General features: G+C 45.1%; 1 protein-coding gene across 1 annotated transcript in view; it reads left to right on the top strand.

Moving 5' to 3' along the window:
- The window catches only part of robo3 (roundabout, axon guidance receptor, homolog 3 (Drosophila)), a 342,818-nt gene that overhangs the window by 35,577 nt on the left and 280,090 nt on the right, over positions 1–27,151 (top strand). Inside the window, 1 exon segment of the mRNA XM_038779342.1 lies at positions 24,067–24,393. Within this exon segment, the coding sequence (XP_038635270.1) occupies positions 24,067–24,393 (327 nt within the window).

Raw genomic sequence — 27,151 nt, 5'->3', positions numbered from 1 at the left:
TTCACTGTGTGTTGTACTGTAATACTCCATTCCTTTTTAAATTGAGAAGCCTAGATGAAAGAACAAGACCCCACAGTACAGCACGCCACGAAGATTTAAGGAAGGCTCAAGTAGACACCTGTCATGTAACTCATGCTTACACGATGTAAGTGGACAGGAAGACCTAGGGAGTTGCACATGTTGGAGGTCCTGGGAAAGAGTGTGATGGAATAAGACAATTGTAAGACTTGATTTCAGTGCAGTAAAGTTATCAGAAAGAGGCAGAGCATGGAAGATAGATGATTTACAGATTAGCAAGAAAAACAGAAGAAACATCAGAGAAGCAATAACTGTCCTTCCAGAGGAATAGGTACAATTTCCGTTCATCTAGCTGAAACAGAAACATAACATAGCTTTCATTAATAACTAGCTCTGAATTGTAATATTTATTGTAGCCTTGTGAGATGCAGGAACCAGAAACAGAAAACTGCTGCGGATTAAATAAAGTATTGAGCTGTTTGTCGTGCTGTGCAATGCTGGCCCAAACACCTCAAGTAGTGGCACCTCTGTAGCCATCAGTGAGCAGCGCACGGCTGACTGCCTCTCTCCCTATTAGAACTGTCATCACCTAGAAATTCTGATAAATTTTCACATTTGCGCTTTGCTGCCAATTAGTAACTTTTCCTGTTCTGCTCTGGTGATAGAGCAGGGAGAAAGGTGCAACACTCATCTCTCCCACGCCGGTATCCAAACAAACCCAATCTGGCAATGAGGGAGTTTTTAACTGCATTTTAATTGTATATCTTGCGGCATTAGTTGCAATATTTGAACGTAAATGTTAACCAAGTGGATATAGATGATTGATGGCCTCCTTCTTTCATCAAATTCCCTTTGAAATGCAAGTCCTGTGCTCTAACATGTTTTAGGAAGATTGCTGCTCTAAACAGAGAGGGATTAGAATTTGACAGTTAATATTACGTGCAAAGCAATGTCCTTGGAGGCCTCATGGAGAGCGTTTAACAGTGAGGGGTATGTTACAGCGTGTTCCTTTTATAGATATAGAAATATTGTATGCCATATCCGTGTAACAGACCATAATACCATAGAGTTCCTACAGTGCAGAAGGAGGCAATTCGGCCAATCGAGTCTGCACCGACCCTTTGAAAGAGCACCGCACCTAGGCCCACTCCTTCGCCCTGTCCCATAACCCCACCTAACCTGCACATCTTTTGGACACTAAGGAAATTTTAGCATGGCCAATCCACCTAAACTGCACATCTTTGGATTGTGGGAGGAAACCGGAGCACCCGGAGGAAACCCACACAGACACGGGGAGAACGTGCAAACTCCACACAGACGGTTCCCCAAGGCCGGAATTGAACCTGGTCCCTGGCGCTGTGAGGCAGTAGTGCTAACCACTGTACCGCCATGCCGTCCAGGCAAGGATGTCAGAGTGTGTTCTGTGGTTCACTATGATTGAGGGCCAGTATAAATTATGCGTTGACTGAGATGTTACAGGATAGTGATCTTTTTAAGCAGACGGGGAATATTAGGGAGTGTAGGAGGTGTGTATTACACCGCATGGAAGTTCAGGGGACAATATGAAATGAAATGAAAAATGAAATAAAATTGTTTATTGTCACAAGTAGGCTTCAAATGAAGTTACTGTGAAAAGCCCATAGTCGCCACATTCCGGCGCCTGTTCGGGGAGGCTGGTACGGGAATTGAACCGTGCTGCTGGCATGCTTTGGTCTGCTTTAAAAGCCAGCTATTTAGCCCTGTACTAACCCAGCCCCTGACCATCTTAGTAATACAGAATACTTAACAAACTGCCTCTGATCACCCCTTGCTGAAGCAGAGAATTGTGTTCGGTAACTTGTGGCATTAAACTCAGATCAAAAGTGACAGGGGACTTAGAATCATAGAATGGTAGTGAAGCTGCAGGGCATTTTAAGTTTATCAGAAGAGGTCCCAGGTTCGATCCCGGCTCTGGGTCACTGTCTGTGTGGAGATTGCACAGTCTCCCCGTGTTTGCGTGGATTTTGCCCCCACAACCCAAAGATGTGCAGGCTAGGTGGATTGGCCACGCTAAATTGCCCCTTAATTGGAAAAAATGAATTGGGTACTCTAAATTTAAAAAAAAGTTTATCAGAGGAGTTTGCTTCAGGTTTTCGCTAGTGGACAATGCCCTGGGCTGGTCAACAACATTGACTTGCATTTATATAGCCCCATTAAAGCAGTAAAACACCCCAGTGCACTTCACAAGAGCATTATCAGACATCATCGGTAAAGAAGATATTAGGAGATGGTGATCAAAGAGGGAGAGGCTCAAGTTGTCTGGGAGGTATGAATGGTGTACTGAATTAACTCTAGCCTATTCCCAATACATGCAGCAGACAAAAGCTTCCGTCCCACCAATAGACTCAGAGTGTAAATGCCAGTGTCCCTGTTATATTCTGTATAAGGCACTGACGAATGAAACAATATGCAACTGAGGGTTATGAAGGTTCCAGGCCTGTTTTGAATTAGCTGATTTCATTAAAGGCACTCAGTGTCCTGAGATAAGGAAGGGAAATATCAGCCTGGCTTCATGGTCCTGACCAATGAAAGAAATAACCCATGTTTGAATAACTGCTGACACTCATTGTTCTGATACATATTTGTGAAATGGTTACAGAAGTGAGCACTAGTTCTGTGCCAAACTGTACAGATTTATGCCAACCTGTAACACTCACAAAACATCCTTTTTTTACAATGGCTACAGTATGGGCAATTTGAAATGTGCCAACTGATGCAAACAACATGCCATGCTGTTGCATGATGTTTACAGAGATGGAGTCTGTATCTAATTGCAACATCAATAAATAAGAGCACTCAAAACCATGCTTACAGTTTCAATCTTTTTTTAGAACGCCCCTGGACTGGCTTTTCATGAATAGCTATTCTACCAGAGACAACAAATCCAACAGTTATTCCTTCTGCTCCATTAATGACTCTGTACAGTGTTACTGAGCAGTAAACTCGTGGGTTTGGTTAGCTTGGTTAGTTAGTTGCTGTCAACCAATGCAGTGGTTGGCGAGGCTGGATCAGGCTCCACTGTGATGCCCCAATGCTTGACAATGCTTGACAATGCTTGACAAGCACCAATGCTTGACAAGGCAGCCGACACTCATTGTCCAGGCTCAAGTTAGTGTGTGTGTATGGGGAGGGGGGGGGGGGGGGGATCGAGGGCTGTTGGACCCCAAGAAACAACATCCTAGCCTGAGTCAGTGCAGCAACAGAGGAGGGGAGAAAGGAGGAAAAGACAGGAAAGTCACTCTGAGGGGAACTGGATGGAGGTCTCAGGAGGAGCTGTGCTTAACAGATGGAGCCTGGACACAGAGAAGCAAATGGCAGCTGGAAACTGACATCTGGCAAATCTCTGTGTGCTTATTCGGCCTCAGCAGATCTCAACAGTGTCTGAGTGGCACATCCTAGCCCAACATACTGTCAGGACAGTGCATGTGCACATAAGCAGAACGGTAACCATGCATTGTGATATCTTGATGCTGCTTCGACCAGAGTCTTGTTAATTTCTGCGCTGCAGAGTAGTTTGTAAAAGGAAACAACGCTGGCTATTGAATATTTAATCACATTGTGCTTCATAGTGGGTGGTTGAGTGACCAGAGATGGCTCAGCGCACTCTGGTGAGTGTTTAATCAGGACGGTTGATTTATGATAATGTACTGAATAGATGACAGTGGCAATTTAAAAAAAAAACACAGGTTGCTTCAGGCTGTAAAGAGTAAATGTCACCATCGGGACCCCTCGTAAAAAATGCCGGGCAGTTGCTAAGAATTATTAACGTCCACATCCCTTTTTAGCGTAGTTCTGTTTCTTTCAAAACAAATCTTGATAGTTTGAACAGCGAATGCTGATGGCATAACGGATGGGAATGGAGTGGGGGAGTTACACAGTCTGAAATTGTAATGGAGTCATATTAGCACCAGTAAATACAGTTACTAACATTGGTTGGGAGAGTCACTGATTCTTGTTTGCATGAATGAGTTGGGTTCACACCATTAAAGATGTACAAATATATTTTTAAAAAACAACACTGCAATAAGCAAATGTCCACATCGGAAGGTAGGAACAAGAGTAAGCAGTTCAACCAATTTGTTAGATCATGAGTAATTGATACTTCAATTCCATTGACCTTCCTTTTGCTCCATAATCATAGAATCCATACAGTGCAGAAGGAGGCCATTTGACCCATTGAGTCTGCACCGACCCTCCAAAGAGCACTTTACCCAGGTCCACTCTCCCGTCCACCTCTATTCCCATAACCTAACCTGCACATCCCTGGGCACTAAGAGGCAATTTGGCGTGGCCAATCCATCTAACCTGCACATCCCTGGGCATGAAGAGGCAATTTGGCATGGCCAATCCATCTAACCTGCTCATCCCTGGGCACTAAGAGGCAATTTGGCTTGGCCAATCCATCTAATCTGCACACCCTTGGACTGAAAACCGAGCATCCGGAGGAAACCGACACAGATACGGGGAGAAAGTGCAAACTCCACACAGGCAGTTACCCAAGGCCGGAATTGATCCCGGGTCCTGGTGCTGTGAGGCTAACCACTGTGCTACCTTCCCTTGATCACCATAACCAACAAAATCTATTGATCATAGTCTTGAAACTTTAGATTGACCCAGCATCTACATCCTTTTGTGGCAATGAAGGTTTTGGTCGACACGGGAGCGCAAATTCATAAAACATACATGGGCGGAGTGTTAGCACTGCTCCTCGCAGAATCAGGGACACAAGTTCAATTCCTGCCTTGGGTTATTGTCTGTGTGGAGTTTGTATATTCTTCCCATGTCAGAGTGGGTTTCCTCCGGATGCTCTGGTTTCCATCCACAGTCAAAAGATGCGAAGGTTAGGTGGATTGGCCATGCTACTTTTGCCCCTTAGTGTCCAAAGATGTGAAGGTTAGGTGGGGTTACGGGAATAGCGGGGGGGGAGCAGGTCAAGGTAGAGTTCTCTTTCGGAGATTCGGTGTAGACTTGATGGGTTCAATGGCCTCTGTCATAACCAGCATGAGACTTATGAGCTGGCAACAATTAGAATCCCTGTTAACATCGCTGAATATGAGCTCCCCATTAAGAGGGTGGGGAACTCTAAACCATGTGTAATTATCGTTGGTATAAAGTTGGACGGTTTGGTTACGGATGGGAAGTGACCCAGCGGCGAATATCCGTGTTGTGTAAATAATAGTTAATCGTGATAAAACTTTGTTTCATCTAACTACTCGGTGTGGACCCTTTTGTGATCTGCAAAAGCCTCCTTCTACACTGTCAGGATTCTACGATTCTATGATACCCATCAGTCAGTAACTCAGGACGGATTTAATGTGAGTGATTAATATTAGTAGAGATGCACACAGATGTGTACAGATCTCCGGCAGTTCATCAAAAACACGTTGGGGATGTCTTGAGAGGCGAGCGGTGAATGATATTCATGTTTTCTCCATCTTGATTCACCACTTTACCAGAATGGAAAGGAACTGCCTGGTGCTTTTCCTACATTGGCTTCAAGCTGTTCTTTGTCTTCAGGTGGAGGATTAAGGGATTGGGGAAGGTCAGTGGGGCATTGGTGCATCTGCCAAATCGTGATGGGGTAGATTGAATGAATCGAAGGGTCTTTTCCCATTCTCTTGTTCATTTGTCTTATTCTCCCGCTTTCAGCTCCTTACTTTGTGTTTTATTCATTCATGGGATGTGGGCATCGCTGGCTGGGCCAGCATTTATTGCCCAAACCTAATTACCCCTGAACTGAGTGGCTTTCTAGGCCACCTCAGAGTCAATCAGAAGCATCTCCATTTTGCTGTGGATCTAGAGTCACATATAATCCAAACCAGCCCGGTAAGGATGGCAGATTTCCTTTCCTCAAGGGCATTAGTGAAGCAGATGTTTTTCTAGAACAACGGTTTTGTGGTCATCCTTAGACTTTTAAATTCTAGCAGCAGAATTTTCCATCAGCAGCATCCTCCACTCCGCCAGCCGCACACCCACGTCCAAGGGTTTCCCGACGGCGTGAGGTGGCAACAATTGGAAAACCCATTGGCCGGCTGCCGGAACAGAGGATCCCGCTCAGCGAGGGCAGCCACGAAGGAAAATGCGGCTGCAGGATGGGAGAATCCCGCCACTGATTTTTATTAAATTTGGATTTCGCCATTTGCATTACCCTGGGTCTCTGGATTACTGTCAAGGGGCAAAGCCACTAAACCACTGCCTCCCCTGACTTACTTCCACTTGACTAAGTAGCTCCACCAATTAACAGCATGCAGCATTAACCAGTGGAACATCAATATGCGACGAGCACAAATTGCCAATCTGGCTGTGGAAGGCCACACACTTGATCCACGGCACATTTCAACCTAATGGCCAAATTCCCAACACATGAGTCTTTGTCCAGGAACACAACATAAAATGCCCTGTTAATTGACAAAACCCAAGGCAATCTGCAAATTAGCACATTGACCTCTGGGGCCTGAATTCCTGATATGTGCTCCAATTGGTGAAAAATCTATGTCGGAAGTAATGACGGGCAGTAGATAAACTCAAGAGGTAAAAGGTTCAGTGACCCTACTGTCCAGTTTGTTGGGCAGTGTCTTCTTGGATCCCCAAAGGGAAAACAGGCATTTTCCCCAACCAGCATTTTTGTATGACCTTTCACTTTGCTGAAAGTGGTATTGGCAGAAGCCTGACTGTCCGTACTCTTCTCCAGTCCTTGGCCATATTTTTGTTAATAATGATAATAATAATAATAATCTTTATTGTCACAAGTAGGCTTACATTAACATGGCAATGAAGTTACTGTGAAAAGCCCCTAGTCATCCCATTCCGGCGCCTGTTCGGGTACACAGAGGGAGAATTCAGAATGTCCAAATTACCTAACAGCACGTATTTCGGGACTTGTGGAGGAAACCGGAGCACCCGGAGAAAACACATGCAAACACAGGAGAACTTGCAGACTCCGCACAGGCAGTGACCCAAGCCGGGAATCGAACCTGGGACACTGGCACTGTGAAACAACAGTGCGAACCACTGTGCTACCGTGCCGCCTACATGTGACCAAACGAGAATTAGAAGAATTGCCCCATTTGCTTACAAACATATGTCAGTATGTGCAGCGTTCTACAAAATGTGAATTATTGATGACACATTTTTGTCGCATTTAATTTCCCATTTTCGCATTCATAATGGCAACTCCCTATGTAAACTTGTCTCACTGCAATGGGATTCTTAATGGGATTCTCCCACCAGCAGTGACATTGCAGCATCTCAACTTTGCATCTCTCAGATCAGTCTGTAGAGCAAAGGCAGCCTCATCAAACTTCTCAATTGCTGCAAAAGGTATTATCTGCATTATAAATAATGATACAAATGAAGAGTATTATTTAAAAATAAGGGCAGAATATATGACTGTAAAATGTTATCTAACCCCACTTCACTCGGAGATTGTATTTGCCCTTAACTGCCTGTTGGCAGTGCCACGGGTGATCAACTAGTTTAAAAAACAATTAAATCTTGGTTTGAAATGTATTCTTTATTCTAATATCCACCTTCATCATTCCTTTCGATATGTTTAATGATTTGTTATATATTCTTCTCAGACCTTCGCTATACAATTTGCCAGTGTATGTCAAAAAGCTTTGTCTAGGGGTAAGGAGGGTCAAGTTTAATTGTTTGTACCTAGTAGTGGGTGGTCACTTGAACAGCTGTTAAGTTAGTGGTGCAATGTATCTGTAAAACGAACCTCTCCCAGTGGCTCTTTCAACATAAATGAAAAGAAAATCGCTTATTGTCACGAGTAGGCTTCAATGAAGTTACTGTGAAAAGCCCCTAGTCGCCACATTCCGGCGCCTGTCCGGGGAGGCTGGTACGGGAATCGAACCGTGCTGCTGGCCTGCTTGGTCTGCTTTAAAAGCCAGCGATTTAGCCGAGTGAGCTAAACCAGCACCATGTTGCAGTTTTGTCACACTTCCCCTCTCCAGGGCGAAAGGATGACGTAGGAGGGTGTCCTGAATGAGGTTTTGCAATAAAATACATTCTTTCTCCTCCAACTGAACCGTTCCCCACAAACTGCTGGGTAAATGTTTGAACACAGACTGGGAAAGACTCAGGTTCCATCCCTAGTCTTGCGCAATAGCAATGGGATTGCCACAATTGATTCTGGTGAACTAAGAAGGGGACAAATCAGTCAATTAATCCAACCACTGACTCTTTCTGGACTGTGAAGGTCAGGTACAGAAAGTACCAGGGTCTACTGCAGCTCCCTCCCAACGTCCCTTTCGCCAGCCAATTAGCCTATCACTCGCTGTCAAGATGCACCCATGTTGAATTCTATTATCAGTCATTTGATAGTGATTAGGACCTGTTCACTTCATGAACCCAGGGGATGTTGAACCCTGCTGTTTTGTCCTTGCCCCAACTCTGCCCCATTGCTGAGATAAAGGAGGCAGCCTTGCATTTGTGTCATGCTTTGACACAATATTCCTAAAATTCTTGATGGAAGCTAATTACTTTTGGAACCTTTGAAGTTGGAACTGGAATGTTGTCACCTTGATTAAATGTAGCAACTATTTTGTACGAAGCAAAATCCCACCAGTTCCTCTTATGGATGAGTCTAAAACCAGGGGCACTGCTTTTAAATTAAGGGTCGCCCTTTTAGGACAGAGATGAGGGGACATTTTTTTCCTCTGGGAGAGTTGCATGACTTTGGAACTCTCTGTCTCAGAAGGCGGTGGAGGAGGGGGGGTCACTGAATATTTTCAAGACATATGTAGATAAATTCTTGTTAGACAAGGGAATCGAAAGTTAACGGGGGTAGATGGGAATGTGGAACTTGAAACAAGAACAGATCAGCCATTATATTGAAAAGCAGAGCAGGTTCAAGAGGCCGAAAGGCTTACTTCTGGTTTGATTCCTAATATTTGTAAGTAGTAGTTAGATGAATGACCACTTTGGTGATGTTGATTTGAAGGAGGAATTCAAGCCAGGTTCCTGGACAAATGCCTACTGTTCTTCAGGTACCAGTTGTAGCTCAGCAGTGATATTAATGCCTCTGTGTCAGATGGTTGTCGGCTCAAGCTTGAGCGCCAAATCTAGGCTGATACCCCAGTAAGGCACTGAGGGAGTGCTGCCCTGTTGGAAGTACAGTCTTCTGGATGTGATGTATAAACCAAGGCTCTGCCTGTCCTCTCAGGCAGATGTAAAATATCTCTTTGTGTTATTTTGAAGTATAACAGGGAAGCTCTCACTGGTGTCCTGGCCAATATTGTTTTTTAAGGGAAAATTTAGCGTGGCCAAGCTGCCTAACCTACCCATAGGGTCATAGAGTCATAGATGCTTACAGCAGGGAAACAGGCCCTTTGGCCCAGCTTGTCCATGCCACCCAGTTTCTATCACAAAGCTAGTCCCACCCGCCCGCATTTGGCCCATATCCCTGTATACCCACCCTGCCCATGTAACTGTCTAAGTGTTTTTTAAAGCAAAAAAAAGTGTACCCGCCTCTACCACTGCCTCTGGCAGCTGGCTCAAGATGCTTACCACCCTCTGTGAAAAAATTTCCCCTCTGGTTTCTTTTGTATCTCTCCCCTCTGACCTTAAACCTATGCCCTTGGGCAGCACGGTGGCACAGTGGGTTAGCCCTGTAGTCTCACAGCGCCGAGGTCCCAAGTTCGATCCGGCTCTGGTGTTTGCACATTCTCCCCGTGTTTGCGTGGGTTTCGCCCCCACAACCCAAAGATGTGCAGGCTAGTTAGATTGGCCACGCTAAATTGCCCCTTAATTGAAATAAATGAATTAGGGTACACTAAATCTATTTTTTAAAATGGAAAAAAAAAACTACGTCCTCTAGTTCTAGACTCTGCTACCTTTGGGGAAAAAATTAACTGTCTACCTTATCTATGCTCCATCTTTCGGTTGCAGGGGTGAGACCCACGCAGCAGGGGGAGAATGTGAAAACTCCACACGGACAGTGACCCAGGGCCGTGATCGAACCTGGGTCCTCGGTGCCGTGAGGCAGCAGTGCCAACCACTGCACCACCGTGCCGCCCATCCTAGCTAATATTAATCCTAGAACCAACAATACGAAAATCAAATAACCATTAATGGTCCCTGCAAACCTTTGTTACTGTCCGCGGCCAATTCTCTCCCAAAGCACCTATTTAAATTTTTTTGCACAATTGCTGCTGTTCGCACGGCATTTACCACAAAATGGAGCCTGCATAGTGCATTTCGGGCTTTTGTGAGCCACGTGCACATGCAGTTTAGCAGGAGCATTTCTGGCCATTCTCCCATTGCTTTTTGTGGGTGCTTGTTCTGTACAAACTGCCTGCCCCATTTCCTACATTACTACAGTGACCACACCTGAAATGTACTTTGTTGGCTAAAGGTGGTTTTCGGCTTCCTGAGGTTTTGAACGAAGCTACATAAAAGCAAGCCTTCCTTTTCTTTTGACCGTATTTTCCAGGCAGAGAATTTAACAACTCGCTTTAGGTTGACACCTCAGGCTGTGAAGAACTCTCCTATGCCAGTCGAGATTATATATTCAAGTTCTGTGGTGAGATCTGAATTAACAACATCCTAACTGAGAGGCAATTAGGTAACTCAGCACTGAAATAGGAATGGGACCAGGAATGTGCATGGTTGATACCCTTTGTCCATGATCAACACTTCAAATAAGATGATCGTGACCATTTTAAAATTTCCATTGTAATACAAGCGTAAGTTTTATCCTGATACAATATAAAGGGACCAGTTTCCTGATTGCAGGTGACTTTCCTCATCTACCCGAAGGGGATAAAAGGAAATACAAACAAACAAAATAGGAACAGGCATGGGCCATTTGCCCTCTCGAGCCTGCTCCACCATTCCATAAGATTTTTGCTGGTCTGTTTGTGATTCAAGTTCCACATTTCCCATTTACCCTGCAATAACCTTTCACTCCCTTGTCTAACAAGAATCTATCCACCTTCGCCTTAAAAATATTCAATGACCTCCATATCCACTGCCATCTGAAGCAAAGTCCCAAAGTCACACAACTTTCTTGGTGAAAAAAAGTTCACCTCATCTCCGTCCTGAAAGGGTGATCCCTAATTTTAAAATGGTACCCCCTAGTTCTGGACCAGGGGTGGGCAAACTACGGCCCGCGGGCCGCATGTGTCCCGCCAAAGTTCTTTATGCGGCCCACCTGTTGGGTTACTTACTGGTATAGGGTAGATACGTTGACTTGAGTAGGGTGATCATTGCTCAGCACAACATCGAGGGCCGAAGGGCCTGTTCTGTGCTGTACTGTTCTATGTTCTATGTTCTGTATGAGGCGCCCAGAATCATAACCGGGTGAAGTAATTATTTTACTTAATATACTATGCGGCCCTTTAAAATTGTGAATTTCTGAATGTGGCCCTTGCACGGAAAAGTTTGCCCACCCCTGTTCTGGACTCACCCTCAAGAGGATTGTTCTTTCCACGTCCACCTTGTCAATACCGTTCTGGATCTTATTAACTTCAATCACATCACCCCTCACTCTTCTAAACTCCAGTGGAAACAATCCCAATCTCTCCAACATTTCCTCGCAAGACAGCCCACTAATTCCAGGTATCAATCCAGTAAATCTCCTCTGATCCGCCTCTCAACGCATTTACATCCTTAAATAAGGAGACCAAAACTGCACACACTATATACGAGAAGTGGTCTCACTAAAGTCCTGTATAACTCAAGCAGAACATCCTTACTTTTATGTTCAATTCCTCCTGTAATAAAGGATAGCATTCCATTAGCCTTTGTAATTACTTGCTGTACCCGCATACTAACTTTCTGTGCTTCCTGCACTAGAATACCAAGATCCCTCTGCTGCTCAGAATTCTACAGTTTAAGTAATACTCTACTTTATTATTCTTCTTGCCAATGTGAACAACTTCCCATTTTCCCACATAGTACTCCATCTGCCAGACCTCTGCCCACATACTAAACCTATCTATATCCCTCTGCAACCTCCATAGCTCCTTTTCACAACACAGTGTCCTACCTATCCTTGTGTCATATGCAAATTTAGCTACTGTGCCTCCGATCTCCTCATCTAAGTCATTGTTATGTCAGGGGTGCACTTCACAGAACTTTCCATCTATTCCATCGTACATTTCAATCTACTTGACACTGACATGATATCAGTAACAAGAAATCTGTCAGTTTCAGGTCAGTTAAACCGATTCAGCTGCACTAAAATTCACAGGAAATTTAGTAAAATGTCTATATCAAACAGAAAGCTAATTAAACTGTCATGCCAGCCAATTGTGTCCACCTTAACGTTCAACAGACCACATGCACACGCACGGGCGGAAAGGTGACACAGTGGTTAGCACTGTTGCCTCACAGTGTCAGGGACCTGGGTTCGATTCTGGTCTTGGGTAACTTTGCGGAGTCTGCACATTCTCCCCTGTCTGCGTGGGTTTCCTTTGGGTGCTCCGCTTTCCTCCCACAGTCCAAAGATGTGTGTGTTAGGTGGATTGGCCATGTTAAATTGCCCCTTAATGTCAGGGATATGCAGGTTAAGGGTTACGGGGATAGGGCAGGGGGGGTGGAGGGGTGGGGGGGTGGGGGGGTGGGCCCAGGTAGGGTGCTCTGTCGGAAGATGGGTACTCGATGGACCAAATGGCCTCCTTCCGCACTGTAGGGATTCTATGGATTTCTGCACACAATCACATATGTAGATATGCACACACAAACACGTGTGCACACGTAGACACAGACACACATATATATGTATATAATTACATGCAAATATATGCGTGCACACACTGATGATTGCAATTCAGAGAGTTGTTATTTGTGATCAAGAACATACATGGTCTAACTGCACCCACCCATCCTCCCCTGCTGCCCACTATTCCCTGTCTACTGTCACCCCCTCTCTCCCATGGTTTAGTGAACAATATAATTATTCAATTTGGCTTTGAATCTTGCAGTTAGGAAACAAAAAAGTAAGTTTCAGGTTTGATCCCTGATTGATGCTTGATTGGTTGGTGGAAGTTGGGATTGTTCCAATTAGTGACAGAACCTAGGTTCAGGCGAAATCAACAAGTGCTCCTTACATTTGATGGTTATTTAATATTGACATGATGACCATGGAATCAGTCTGAGCTTTGGTGAACCCCTCCCCCAAAATATCCAATTGCCTGCCAAAAGGCTCTAAGCTCATAGGTGGCCACTTTGATGAGGTATTGGAGGGCAGTTGGAAAACCAGGTGTCCAAATTTTACACGGCACACAAAGGGGTAACATTGGGATCTTGTGCGTATGACTACACACACCATAACAGAATCAAACAGTGGAGGACCAGTTCCTTAGGGAGTAGGGAGGGAATGAAAGACTGGTAGAAATATAATCTTCTTTTTCACCAAAAGCAGCAACTGATGATACAACTGGAACTTCCAGGCTTGAGAGTGGTAGTTTTTTTTAAGGGCAGCACGGTGGCGCAGTGGTTAGCATTGCTGCCTCACGGTGCCGAGGTCCCAGGTTCGATCCCGACTCTGAGTCACTGTCCGTGTGGAGTTTGCACATTCTCCCCGTGTTTGCGTGGGTTTCGCCCCCACAACTCAAAGATGTGCAGGACAGATGGATTGGCCACTCTAAATTGCCCCTTAATTGGAAAAAATGAATTGGGTACACTAAATTTATTTTTAAAAAAGAGAGTGGTAGGTTTTTGTTTGTTAAGTGATTTGGAGGTAGGTGGATAAGTGGAGCCAAGGTGTGAATCAAATTTAATGGCGGAATAAGCTTGAAGGGCTGAATGGCCTACTCCTGTCCCTACGTTTCTGTAGCCGCATGAAGTGCGTGAAATGTTCAATACCTGTGGCCGATCATGTCAGACAAAGCTGCTCTGTCTAAGGTGCTGAAAGGACACACAGCAACCAGCTGGAACTGTGAGACGTGCACATTGAACTTGAGGCATTCACAACACTCAGTTAGCTTCTACTTAAGTTGATCAGGGAGTTGCGGCCTTTTCATTAGTTGTATTAAAAAAAAAATTAGAGTGCCCAATTCTTTTTTTTCCGATCAAGGGGCAATTTAGCGTGGCCAATTCACCTAACCTGCACATCTTTGGGTTGTGGGGGTGAGACCCACGCAGACACGGGAAGAATGTGCAAACTTCACCCGGGGCTGGGATTGAACCCAGGTCCTCAGCACCGTGAGGCAACAGTACTAACCACTGTGCCACAGTGCCGCCCCTCATTTGCTGTATTTTGGAAGACAATTGTAAATGTCAATCAACAGCATGTTGATTGCACTGCAACGTGAACATTCCTAGGTTGTGCCACACCAGTCACGGAGAGCCCCAAATTCCAAAGTAGTTGGCATTCCTGGAAATTCTCAGCCATCCAAATGAAATTGAAAGTTACAATAGGAGCCAGTGTCATAAGTAACATATCACCACAGATGAAACACTGTCCAACAAGACTAAATCTCCTGCACCTCAATTTTCTGTATCTACCCTGATATGTCCTTTTGGAACTCTCTGCCTCAGAAGACGGTGGAAGCGGGCTCATTGAATATTTTTAAGATTCTTGTTAGGCAAGGGAATCAAAGGTTATTGTGGGAAAATGGGAATGTAGAATTTGAAACACAAACAAATCAGCCATAATCAGACTCATGGGACCAAATGGCTTGTTTCTGCCCCCATTTCATATGTTGTGGACAAACCTTTTTTTGCAAAAATATACTTTATTCACAAAATATTTAAAAGAATATTACTGACATGGTAAAATGGCCATCACAGAAAGTACAATGACATTCATTTGTTTTTTACATAGGCCATGTTGCACTATGAGGTGCTGCAAGGAATACTAAGAACGTGGCAAACATTTCAAAATGGCCATTAGAGAAAATGCAATGAAAGTCAAATTTTCGACTTAGATCATGTTGCACTCTGAGGTGCTTTGATACAATTGTGATACATGTAATATTTACTGTAAACATTCAATGTGAGTCATATGGCCCGAGGGTGGTCTATACAATTCCCAGCCCCTCGGTGTACTATGGTTGAAAGATCTTCGACAGCAACCTTTCTCCACTCAAGCAAACTTTTGTTTTGCAAAAATATACTTTACTCATAAAATATCTGAAGAAACTGAACAAAACATTTCAAATTATCGTAACAGGAAAACACAATGATATTCACATTTACTCCAGAGATCAAGATGCGCTCTGAGGTGCTTCAACTCAGTATTGAGAACTTTATTAACATTTCAATATTTTTGTTACAGGGAGTACAATTCTTTTCAAACTATATACATTGGTCATGTTGCACTCTGAGGTGCTTCAATACAGTTACATACAGTTATGGTTAAGCACACAGTCCGAGATGTTTTGCACGGTTGCCAGCCCATCGGTCTAAATTGGTTGAAAGGACTTACACAGTGGTCTTTCCCCATTTCGACTTGGCGGCAGCTGCCCCAAGCTTGAGTGCGTCCCTCAGCACGTAGTCTTGGGCTTTGGAATGTGCCAGTGTGCAACAATAATTCCTTTTTCTTCTTTTTAAAAAAAAATTTAGAGTACCTAAATCATTTTGTCCAATTAAGGGGCAATTTAGCATGGCCAATCCACCTACACTGCACATCTTTGGGTTGTGGGGGTGAGACCCATGCAAACACGGGGAGAATGTGCAAACTCCACACAGACAGTGACCCAGAGCCGGGAGCAAACCTGGGACCTCGGCGGCGTGAGGCAGAAATGCTAACCACTGCACCGCCATGCTGCCCCGATGACAATTCTTTGCACCCGAAGACCTACAAGTTTCAGGCTGATCAAAGAGTGGCTTCCATTGAGTTGATGATCCTCAGCAGTAATTGTTGTTTGTGCTTTACGGGCTGTTCCCAGGGACGCACAATGAGACAAGAGTCCTGCTTCAAGGAGCTGCTTGGGATGGACCTCGACAAATACCAGTGCATCTCTCTCCAGACCTTCTTTGCAAATGCACATTCCACAAGGAGGTGTCCATTCAGACACAGTCCATCTTTGATCTCTTGATGAATTAGAAGATGACTCCGGTGACTGGACCAGACCTGCACCACGTACAGCAAAGCTGAGAGCCCCTCAGACCCGATGACCAGGTTCTTAACCTGGAGAGGGGACATTGCTCCCATATGCCCAGTTCCTGCCTCAACTTGACAATACGCCTCTTCCAGTTTTTGGTGCATGCTCCTGGTGCTCTGAACTATTGGCCCAGGTATACCCGCTGCCTGGAATCCTTTCTAATGGATTTGGCAATAGGTTTGATGCAGCACATGCACAGGACAGGGAAAAGAGGACAGCCCTGCTTGATTCCAGATTTGATCTGAAAGTTTCCCGATTCCTACCTATTAATTGAAATTTTACTACTGTTGTTTGTGTAGAGCAGTTGGATCCAATTGTGGATTTGCCCCACAAAACCCATTTTGGAGAGTACATCCATCGCGTAGGTGTGTGATATTTTGTCAAAGACCTTCTCCTGGTCCAGGCTGCTGAGGCAGATGTTCACCTGTCCTGCACATCGCCTCGAGTTACTCAGGGATACAATTGCCTATCCGAGATCTGCCTGCCGGGTACAGTGTAAAGCAAACTTCTTAAAATTTTTATTGCTTTCTTAAAGGTACAAAGCCAGTGCACAAAGATGGGGCAAGCCCTTAATCCATTTCCTTGCTTGCTCCAAAAATCAATTCAAATTCAAATTGAATCCAATTCATAGTCCCCACAAGAGAGACATACAAGATTCAAGCTGACAAGAAAATGTATTGCACCTCATCCTGGGCTTGATCTGACGCTTGATCTTAGCTCAAAGGATGGGAAGTGAACAAACTTTATTTTTTCAAAAATAAAGTGCAATCGCGAAATATCTGAAAGAATATTGCAAATATTTCAATGCGGCTTCACACAAAAGTGCAATAATGTTCAGGATCTCAACATAGATCAAGCTGCACTCTGAGGTGTTTCAATACAATTGTGATACCTGTAATGTTCACTGAATACATTCAATGTGGGGCAGCACGGTGGGGCAGTGGTTAGCATTGCTGCCTCACGGCGCCGAGGTCCCAGGTTCGATCCCGGCTCTGGGTCACTGTCTGTGTGGAGTTTCTGCAAGATTCTGCCGATTTCTCTTCACTTTCTTCAGCCTTTCGGACCGAGGCAGCATATTTAAATTTTTCAGCAGAAAAGGCATTTAATTTACTGAAAGAAGCTGACTACTGTCCCCAAGAGAAGAAATTCAAGGTTTTAGTATCTGTTTGCAGTCGTTTCCAGTGATTCAAGGTCCAAGTTGCTCACAGAAGGAGGGCTGGACATTGCAATAAAATAATTATTTTTGGTGAGAAACCTATTTTCAGCTCTAATTGCACATGGTTACCACTCTTCAATACATCAAAGAATACTTTTTGATCACGTTCTCCCCGTGTCTGCGTGGGTTTCACCCCCACAACCCAATGATGTGCAGGGTAGGTGGATTGGCTACGGTAAATTGCCCCTTAATTGGAAAAAATAATTGGGTACTCTGAATTTTTTTTTTAAAAGAATACATTTTAATAAGTGCTGAAAAGAATAATTTTTAATGAAAAGGGCTGAAAGGGAAACTATTATATATTATTACATGACCTGATTGTACTGAGTTCATGGAAGAATTTATGTTTGTAATTGTGCAAATTAATTTTTGTGGAAGTCGCATCCACTTGCTGTAATTTCAAGCAGATTTTGAGATCATTTTTCTGACTGGACTGAAAAGTGGAAAGTTTACCCCAGTCTCTGCCATCATGAGGAGGGATGGTGATGCAGTAACAACCTAATGACCTGGGCAGACAACGTCAAATTCCATCACTGCAGCTGGTGAAATTTAAATTCAGTTACTTCATTAACCTAGAATTGAAAGCTAGTCTTCGTAATGGTGGGCAGGAAACTATCACCGATTTGTTGTAAAAAAAACATCTGATTCACTAAAGTCCCCCGCAGAAGAAAATCTGCTGTCCTTCACTGGTCTGAACTCCAGACCCACAGCAAGGTGGTTGACTCTTAGCTTCCCATCGACATGGCCTGCCAAGAAATTCAGTTGTACCGAACTGCTCACGCCGTATGTACCAGCACCAGGTGGACTGCAGTGGCCCAAGAAGGCGACTCACCTCCGCCTTCTCAAAGGGATGGACAATAAATGCTGGCCTGGCCAGCAACGCCCATATCCCATGAAAGAATAAATGCAATCGATTACTCAGTCAGCACGCAGCCAATGCAGCATGGTCTTCAGGAAACCATGGCCTGAATCCTCTAGTTCCGCCCAGCAGACAATAATAATGATAATAATAATTTTTATTAGTGTCGCAAGTAGGCTTACATTAACACTGCAGTGAAGTTACTGTGAAAATCCCCTAATCGCCACACTCCGGTGCCTGTTCGGGTACACAGACGGAGAATTCAGAATGTTCAATTCACCTAACAAGCACATCTTTCAGGACTTGTGGTAGGAAACCGGAACACCTGGAGGAAACCCACGCAGACATGGGGAGAATGTGCAGACTCCGCACAGACTGTGATCCAGGCACAAGGTACGGGAATTTCCAATCCCTCTCTACACACCGAACCCTCTCTCACACTCTCTGAACCCTCTCTACACACTCTCTGAACCCTCTCTCACACTCTCTGAACCCTCTCTCCCACTCTCTGAACCCTCTCTACACACTCTGAACCCTCTCTCACACTCTCTGAACCCTCTCTCACACTCTCTGAACCCTCTCTCCCACTCTCTGAACCCTCTCTCCCACTCTCTGAACCCTCTCTACACACTCTGTACCCTCTCTCACACTCTCTGAACCCACCCTCCCCACCCAGTGTCTTTCCAAAGTCGGTAGCTTCCACTCTTCCTGAGCTCCACATATATGAGAATTCCAGGTTCATCCTGTCATGATTCTGCTCATCATAAAGCAGGAAAAGTTGGTGTAAATATGTTCTATTCTCCACACAAACACTTTTTCCTTAGGATCATAAATATCAGATGGAAACACTGAGGTAGAGGTACTTGGACTCCAAGTAAGAGCACTGTGTCCTGTCTACACACGTTAGGAATGTGGCTGTTGTGCCCACCCCATGTTTTCCATTCAATTATTTCAAATCACTGGGCATGTGATCCAATGCATGAAGTTCTGCAATGGGAGCACTTAGCTGATAATGAGGGTGGTTGTGTAACAGAACGAGTCTCATTACCAACTGTCTGACAATGAGGGTGAGGTGTGCGACAGTGGAAGTGTTGTAATTGTGTGTCTAAAATTGAGGGTGGGGCGTAACAGAGAGTATTATAACTGTGTTTGGTAATGATGGTATTGAGCAAGACATTGAATTATAACTGCAAGCCTGTTAATGAGGATAGCTTGAGTGTTGATTATAACTGGAAGCATCACCATGCATAGTCCATAATATAATGTTGGCTGCCGAATCCTCAGAAATCCTAAATCACACAGCCCAGGCTTTCCATCCCACCAGTGTTGATTTTCCAAAGGTTCAAAATCTGCTGTGCCCCTGACATTTTTCATGGCCAGGTCCCAACCGGATGATGTACACTCCACCAACACCCATTAATCTGATGAAGTAAACACAGCTTTTGCATTGGTTAGGCCTCAGGCATCAAGTTGGGACATCTCGCAGCCTGATGATACACAGCTCCCAACATTTAACATTTTCAGTCCAAACTGTATGTTCTCCACAGGAAGTTGGAACTCGTCTCTGCAGCCCAATAGGGATGATCACCAAAATCTTCAGAGCAAGTCCCCAGACTGGCACGGTAAAGAGAGGCAAAGAAATGCAGCCAGAATTAGGGACACTCCCCCAGTCAGCAAGTATTAGCTTACTGTAAGTGAGTGTAATCTTCGAACAGAGATTTCAGAATTAAATTGGGTGAATACATAGAAAGGAGAAATTTGCAAGGCTACAAGGGAAGTGTGGGACTGATCGATTAGCGCTTTCAAATACCTGACACAACCAGAATGAGCCGAATGACTTCTTTTAATGCTATACAATTGTACTATTCTAATCCTGAATCCCCCTTGGTCAGGACACAGTGTGGCCAAGTTTGATACACTGCAGATAAGGTACAGCGTCTTCTCCTTGCCCCAGTGTATACACAGACCACAGTTGCCAACACTTTCTGGATATATTCTTGCAGTGAGATTTTACAGCCCTTTCCCCCTTCTGTGATATTCCGGACCGGCCAGAATTCATGGAGCTTTGAGCAGCCCGTCGCATTTTTCAGCCCCGCCCTTGCCACGATGGGCCCATAAAACTCTGCCCCTCGAGGTTTAATCACATGATTTCCTGCCTCCAAATGCTCCATCCCCAAGGTCCCACCATAGGTCACTGGCCTCATCCATCCATGTAGCACATTCCTACACCAAATGGAAAGATGGCACAGTGGGGAGTGGCACAGTGACACGGTAGTTAGCACTGCTGTCTCACAGCGTCTGGGTCCAAGGTTCGATTTTGGCCTTGGGTGACTGTGTGGAGTTTGCATGTTCTCCCCGTGTCTGTGTGGGTTTCCTCCGGGTGCTCCGGTTTCCTCTCACAATCCAAAGATGTGCAGGTTAGGTGGATTGGCCATGATCAATATGCCGGGTGTTGCCAATCGGCACCAGAATCACCAATAATGTTGCTCTTTTTAATGAGTGGAATGGTATCCCACCAATCGGCATCAATAATATTGCCAAATTAACTAGATATGGCAGTTATTAATGATAATATTGCTTTTCAGAGTCACCAGGTATCAAATGATACCACCACAAGGCTTTAATGGATATCGATCAAAGACCAAACAACCAGTTAGTCAGTTCAAGTTCAAAGATAGTTTATTTACACACAAGGATTACTTCGACATGCAACATAAAACACTACAAGTTAAACTACACCTAACAACTACAATAACCAATACTTAACTTCAGGGCAACCAGCTTTTTGCAGAGAAACAAGACCTTTGTTCGGATCTTGTGTGGCTGGGGAGAAGAAATGGCTTTGTTTCTGCTGGCTCATCCGTCTGGTAGCGATCGTTGGTCTGGAACTTGTCTTCTGGTTTTAATGCTACACTTGGTTTTAGGCGTAGACCAGGACCAAGAGAGACCGAACACATGGCTATGTCTCTTTTTATCCCTCTGGGATTTTGCGCTCTTTGGGGCGGTCCTTAGCTTTGGACCCAATAATTCGACAGGCTTTGATCACTGCCTTCGATTTTGGCCAATAAAGGGGCGGGTGTCTTGATGGCTGGGCGTGTCCTGAGGGTTATTGACCGTGGCTGTTTGGGCTTTCTCAGCAAAGGGAGTGGCGCCGGTTAGTCTGCATCTGTATCGGTTATCTGAGTACAGTCCTTTTGTTCTGGGGAAATGGGCCTTTAGAATGCAAAAGAGCGGGGGTTTCGATCGCGTCTAGCTATCTGGGTTGCAAATACACACACAAGCTCTGAGTGTGTCTGAGTCCTGTGTTGGCCATAATTCCCATGGTCCTTTGAAGGTGGCCATCTGAGATGGCTACACGGGTTACGGGGATAGGGAGGGCGAGTGGGCCTAAGTAGAATGCACTTTCGGAGGTTCAGTCCAGACTTGATGGGCAAAATGGCCTCGTTCCGCACTGTAGGGATTCTTATGAAATAGGCTCTTAATCACCCAATTGCATGGTACCTGACTGTCAGTCATAGATCATAGAATTTACAGTGCAGAAGGAGGCCATTCGGCCCATCAAGTCTGCCCGGCTCTTGGAAAGAGCAGCCTACCCAAGTTCAACACCTCCACCCTATTCCCATAACCCAGTAACCCCACCCAACACTAAGGGCAATTTTGGACACTAAGGGCAATTTATCATGGCCAATCCACCTAACCTGCACATCTTTGGCCTGTGGGAGGAAACCGGAGCTCCCGGAGGAAACCCACGCACACACGGGGAGGATGTGCCGACTCCGCACAGACAGTGACCCAAGCCGGAATCGAACCTGGGACGCTGGAGCTGTGAAGCAATTGCGCTATCCACAATGCTACCGTGCTGCCCCAGTCAATCTTTTTATTCCAGTTCCCAATATTTTTATAACTAATAAGTGAAAGGAAATGTTAGAAAGTGACGCATGATTTTTTTAGATATTGCTGTAATTTTCCTCCTACAATTACTGGCAGCAATATGCTTGAGATTATTCTTTAATTCTTGGAGATTTCACCAGAATTCTGGAGCGTTGGTAATCCTAATGCAGAATGGGTTTGAAAAAGTGCCCTCATTGTGACAGAGGTCGAGTTATAATGAGGATAGGGTCCATTAGATGGATAGTGTTATAACAAGGCTGCGATATGCAGTCCAACTCTTCACTTTCACAGTAATTGACTTTATGCGCTGCTTGAAAAGGGCACAATGTGAGTGAATATGCTGCGTTTCGATATGATTAAATGGATAATATTAGCATAAAGATGTATTTGCGTGGAGGAGTCAGGCTTGGGAGATAAGGAGAACATTCCTGAGAACAGAATGCCCCATTTCCTACTGTTTGTACCTGTAAAACCCTTCGGGGTGGGGAGAGATAAGAGCGGCTGATTGTGAGTGATTAACCTGTCTGTCACAGAAATGAGACTCGCATGAAGTGAATATACATTTAAAGTACAGCCAGACTTCCACAGACTGAGATAAACACACAGCAGCCATTCCAGTTACACTGCGACAAATGAGGTCATTTTCCTTGGCTATGTTTTGTCTCCCCATCTTGCTTTAAGGTAGATTAAAGGGACACTGTCTTTTACTGAGGCAAATGATATTTTGTTCAGGGTAATGGTTAAAACTCTGTTGACTCCACCAACTGTCACTGTGCTCATGTTTGGTCAACATTTTGGAAAAATGCTTTTCACTGTACTTCGGTACACGTGTCCATCAATCAATCAATCATTGCTAATTTTATTTTGTAAACTTTCAATGGTCAAGGCACCACTTTCAAAGATGTGCTGGTGGCTGCAGCAATGAAAACAAACTGACCTGCAGCTTCTCTGCAGTCTCAATAGCAAAGTGCACTGCCGGTGTGGTCGAACAACGAAATGAAAATCGCTTATTGTCACAAGTTGGCTTCAAATAAAGTTACTGTGAAAAGCCCCTAGTCGCCACATTCCGGCGCCTGTTTGGGGAGGCTGGTACGGGAATTGAACTGTGCTGCTGGCCGGCCTTGGTCTGCTTTAAAAGCCAGCGATTTAGCCCAGTGAGCTAAACCAGCCCCTTGGTAATGCAATGCAGTGAGGACGTCAGTGATGAGGGGCTGTGTGAAATTAGCTGATCTCCATTTCTGCAGCCATCAGAAACTCTACTGCCCTTATGTGAACGTGCATTGTGCTTTGTTCACTGACCTCTTGACTCTGAGTGATTGAATGTTTCCATTTTAAAAGTCTCACCCTCGTATCTCTCCAAGACTTCATCCTTCCCTTGGTATCTTGAAAGACTGGCAACCACCAAGTAGATTAATGAATAAATGGTTTATTAAGGCAAATAACTATTTACAGAGTGCAGTAAAGGTTACCATACTCCACGACTTCAAACTCCTAAATAACAGTAAAACTCGCGTTTAACCTCAGGATATACGGTCTCCAGCCTGATTGGCCCTCCGGGTCGCATGACCATCCCAAGAACTCGGACCCTTAAAGGGGCACGTTACCACACTTCTCTACCATTGTAACCTCCTCCAGCCGCATAACCCATAGAACCACCAAATCCCTGCAATGCAAAAGGAGGCCATTTGGTCCATCAGGTCGGCAGTGACCCTCTGAAAAAGCACTCTAACTAGGCCCATGCCCCACCCCAGTAACCACACCTAACCTGCACAAGCCCGTGCAAGAACGTTCAAACCCCACAGTCACCCAAGGCTGGATTTGTACCTCGGTCCTGGTGCTGTGAGGCAGCAATGTTAACCACCTTGTTACCGCCTTGTTAACAAACCTTCCATTGATGCCATTGGCTTTATAACATGGCTCACCAGACTGGGTAAACATGATGGCAAATCTGAACTTCTCTCAATTATATGTTTTTTTTTCAGGTTCGAGACTGCGCCTGGAAGACTCCGCGCCCCGGGTCATCGAGCATCCCTCAGACCTGATTGTGTCGAAAGGGGAGCCAGCTACACTGAACTGCAAAGCAGAGGGGCGGCCCACTCCCATCATTGAGTGGTACAAGGATGGAGAGCGAGTGGAGACGGACAAGGATGACCCTCGCTCCCATCGTATGTTGCTCCCCAGTGGATCGCTCTTCTTTCTGCGCATTGTGCATGGGCGGAGGAGCAAGCCAGACGAAGGCATCTACGTGTGTCTAGCCAGGAATTACCTCGGTGAAGCCGTCAGTCGAAACGCATCGCTGGAAGTAGCAAGTAAGTGACTGTGTGAAAAGAGCCCCTCTCTCTCCCTGGTGATGCGCTTGGCCAATACCTACCCTCATTATCCAATAGGCCTGAGGCTAAACACATGCCTTCATTAGCTATGATTCAGGTATTGGGCAGCGCTGTCTTCAATATGTGGGGAGACTAGAGAAACTCAGACCGTTCACCTTAGCACAGAGAATATTAGGCACAGATTTAAGAGTGGTGTCCAAAATGATGACTGGATTTGATGGTGTAGATAGGGAGAAATTATTTTCACTGACAAGAGAGCCAGTTATCAAGGACACAGATTTAAGACATTGACAAAATAATTTGAGGTAAGAGGCGGAGTGTTTTTCTATGGTGATTTGATCTGCCGATTCAAGAGCAACTTTCAAAGGAAAATGCATAAGTAATAAAAAAGGACAGATTTGTAGGGCGACAGGGAAAGAGCAGGGGAGTAGACAGCTAATTTGATCATTCTTTCATAGAACGAGTACAGACACAATGGGCCAAATGGCCTCATGTGGCACAAAATCCTATTATTCTGCAAATGTAGAGGTCTTTCTGTGCTCTGATCCCATCTGTGCTCTGATTCCAGGGATTGTTTCTGGTCCCCTCAGTTTGTTTGAACGTGACTAGGCCGCGGACTCCATTTATTAAAGGAATGCCATTCACTGAAGGAAGCGATGCTCGATTTCCAATCCATTAGAGCTGGCAGTTATGAACGATTATAATTGGAGCAGTCCCCTTATCCCGAGCATCCTCAAAACCCTTTTCACGCCGAGTGTTTATCAAATGTCGTTTGGTTGAGTTAAGCCATTGATCAGTCGATCAATACTGCACGGCTGAGCATTGCAGCTTCCAGCTAGCAGAGGGCAAAGGTCAACACTTCAGAACATTAACACCCGAATTGCAATGTCAGTGTTTGCGAGGTGTTGCAGCCTTGTGGGCTGCGACTGACAGGCCCGTGCCATTAGGACAACCTCAAGCCACAGTTTCCCACATTGTTGACAGCTCTTGTCAAAACCCCTTAACTCTTTGAGGACTGAAATCTGTTTGCCTCAAAATGACAAGACGAGGAACGGTTATATTTATTGTAAAAGCTGCTCGGAGCTGGACATTCGTTGGTGTGAAGATGTATTCATAGAATCATAGAATTTGCAATGCAGAAGGAGGCCATTCAGCCCGTCGAGTCTGCACCGGCCCTTGGAAAGGGTACCCTACCCAAGCCCACACATCCACCCCACCCAACTGTTTTGGACACCTAAGGGTAATTCAGCAAGGCCAATCCACCTAACCTGCACATCTTTGGACTGTGGAAGGAAACAAGAGCACCCAGAGGAAACCCACGTGCACACGGGGAGAACGTGCAGACTCCGCACAGACAGTGACCCAAGCCAAGAATCAAACCTGGGACCCAGGAGCTGTGAAGCAACTGTGCTAACCACTATGCTACCGTGCTGCCCATTGAGGCTCACTTCTGCAACCTCACACCCCCTCAACTGATTTATCCAGTGTTGGGAGGTCATTGCACAGACATCAGGAGTGAGGGCACCACTAAAGCAACCCTGAAAGGCAGTGAGGAATCTTTTTTCTTTTTTCTTTTTTTAATATAAATTTAGAGTACCCAATCATTTTTTCCAATTAAGGGGCAATTGAGCATGGCCAATCCACCTAGCTTGCACATTTTTGGGTTGTGACAGAGAAACAAGACTGAAGCAATTCATTGATTGGAAGCTACTTTGAAAGAAAGCATTGTCTCCCCCTGGATGCTGTTGCTTCATTGCTGAACTTCAGAGATACAAATGCTGCCACCACACACCCCACCCCAACACCTACCAATACCTTAATCCTGAGAGATTGACATAACCAGGATGCGCCACAGGGAAATGGGTCGGCAGGCTGGCCTTAGTGTGCCGGTTGGCATTTAGATATTGGTGGTAGAGAAGGGGCACCCAGCTGGGCATCACTACAAGGAAAGGGTAGTAAAATCTTGGGCAGGGAAAGGAATTGGCAGTGATCCTCAATGTTCTATTTTCCCATGAACTTGCGTTATTATCCAGCATGAGTGAGGGAACGATAGAGGAAAATATGTCCTCAGCATCATAAGAGAGCTTGCATTTTGTGGAATTTTTGAATCCTAAAAGCACAGCTGAGGGGCCTTCAAACTGTGCCAGCTCCATGAAAGACCAGGTCCAAATGGTGCCATTCTCTTGCTCTGTATTCAAGATTTCTCTGTGATTTGAGATGTGTCGGCCAGGAAGCTCTGAGGTGTTGTAATATTTATGCTACAGCCCTAGTGCAAGATTGTTAATGAGTATAATACTACTCTCCATACCATGCAGAGCTCTAGTCCCTATATTATTAAAACACCGTGTTCATTGGGTGGATGATGGCTGTATGCCCACAGAGCTCCTGGACAGTGAACTGGCCAGTGGGTCACAACCTCCTGGGTGAAAGATGGTGAACATTGACACTGATAACTGGGAGACAGTCGTTTGCGGCCATGACCTCTGGAGGCTGACCTCTGGATGCTGACTGTTTGGAAGGGCATTGGAAGAGGCGAGCAAAAACTAAAAGCTCAACTGGCTACAGAGAAAACAGAGGCCAGAGAATCATGTACTTTCTCAGCCCACTTCATCTGTCACAAGTGCAGCAGAGAGTGCCATGCCAGAGTGGGGCTCCTGCGCTCTGCCTGGTGATGTTTAGCATAGAATTGGCCACCACGGCACAAAAATCTTTTCAGGCACAAACCTGCCACATTTAT

Source organism: Scyliorhinus canicula, chromosome 19 (assembly GCF_902713615.1).
Source record: "Scyliorhinus canicula chromosome 19, sScyCan1.1, whole genome shotgun sequence".
Classification (NCBI taxonomy): domain Eukaryota; kingdom Metazoa; phylum Chordata; class Chondrichthyes; order Carcharhiniformes; family Scyliorhinidae; genus Scyliorhinus; species Scyliorhinus canicula.
Note: the sequence above shows the minus strand (reverse complement) of the source record. Positions and strands in the feature narration are given on the sequence as shown.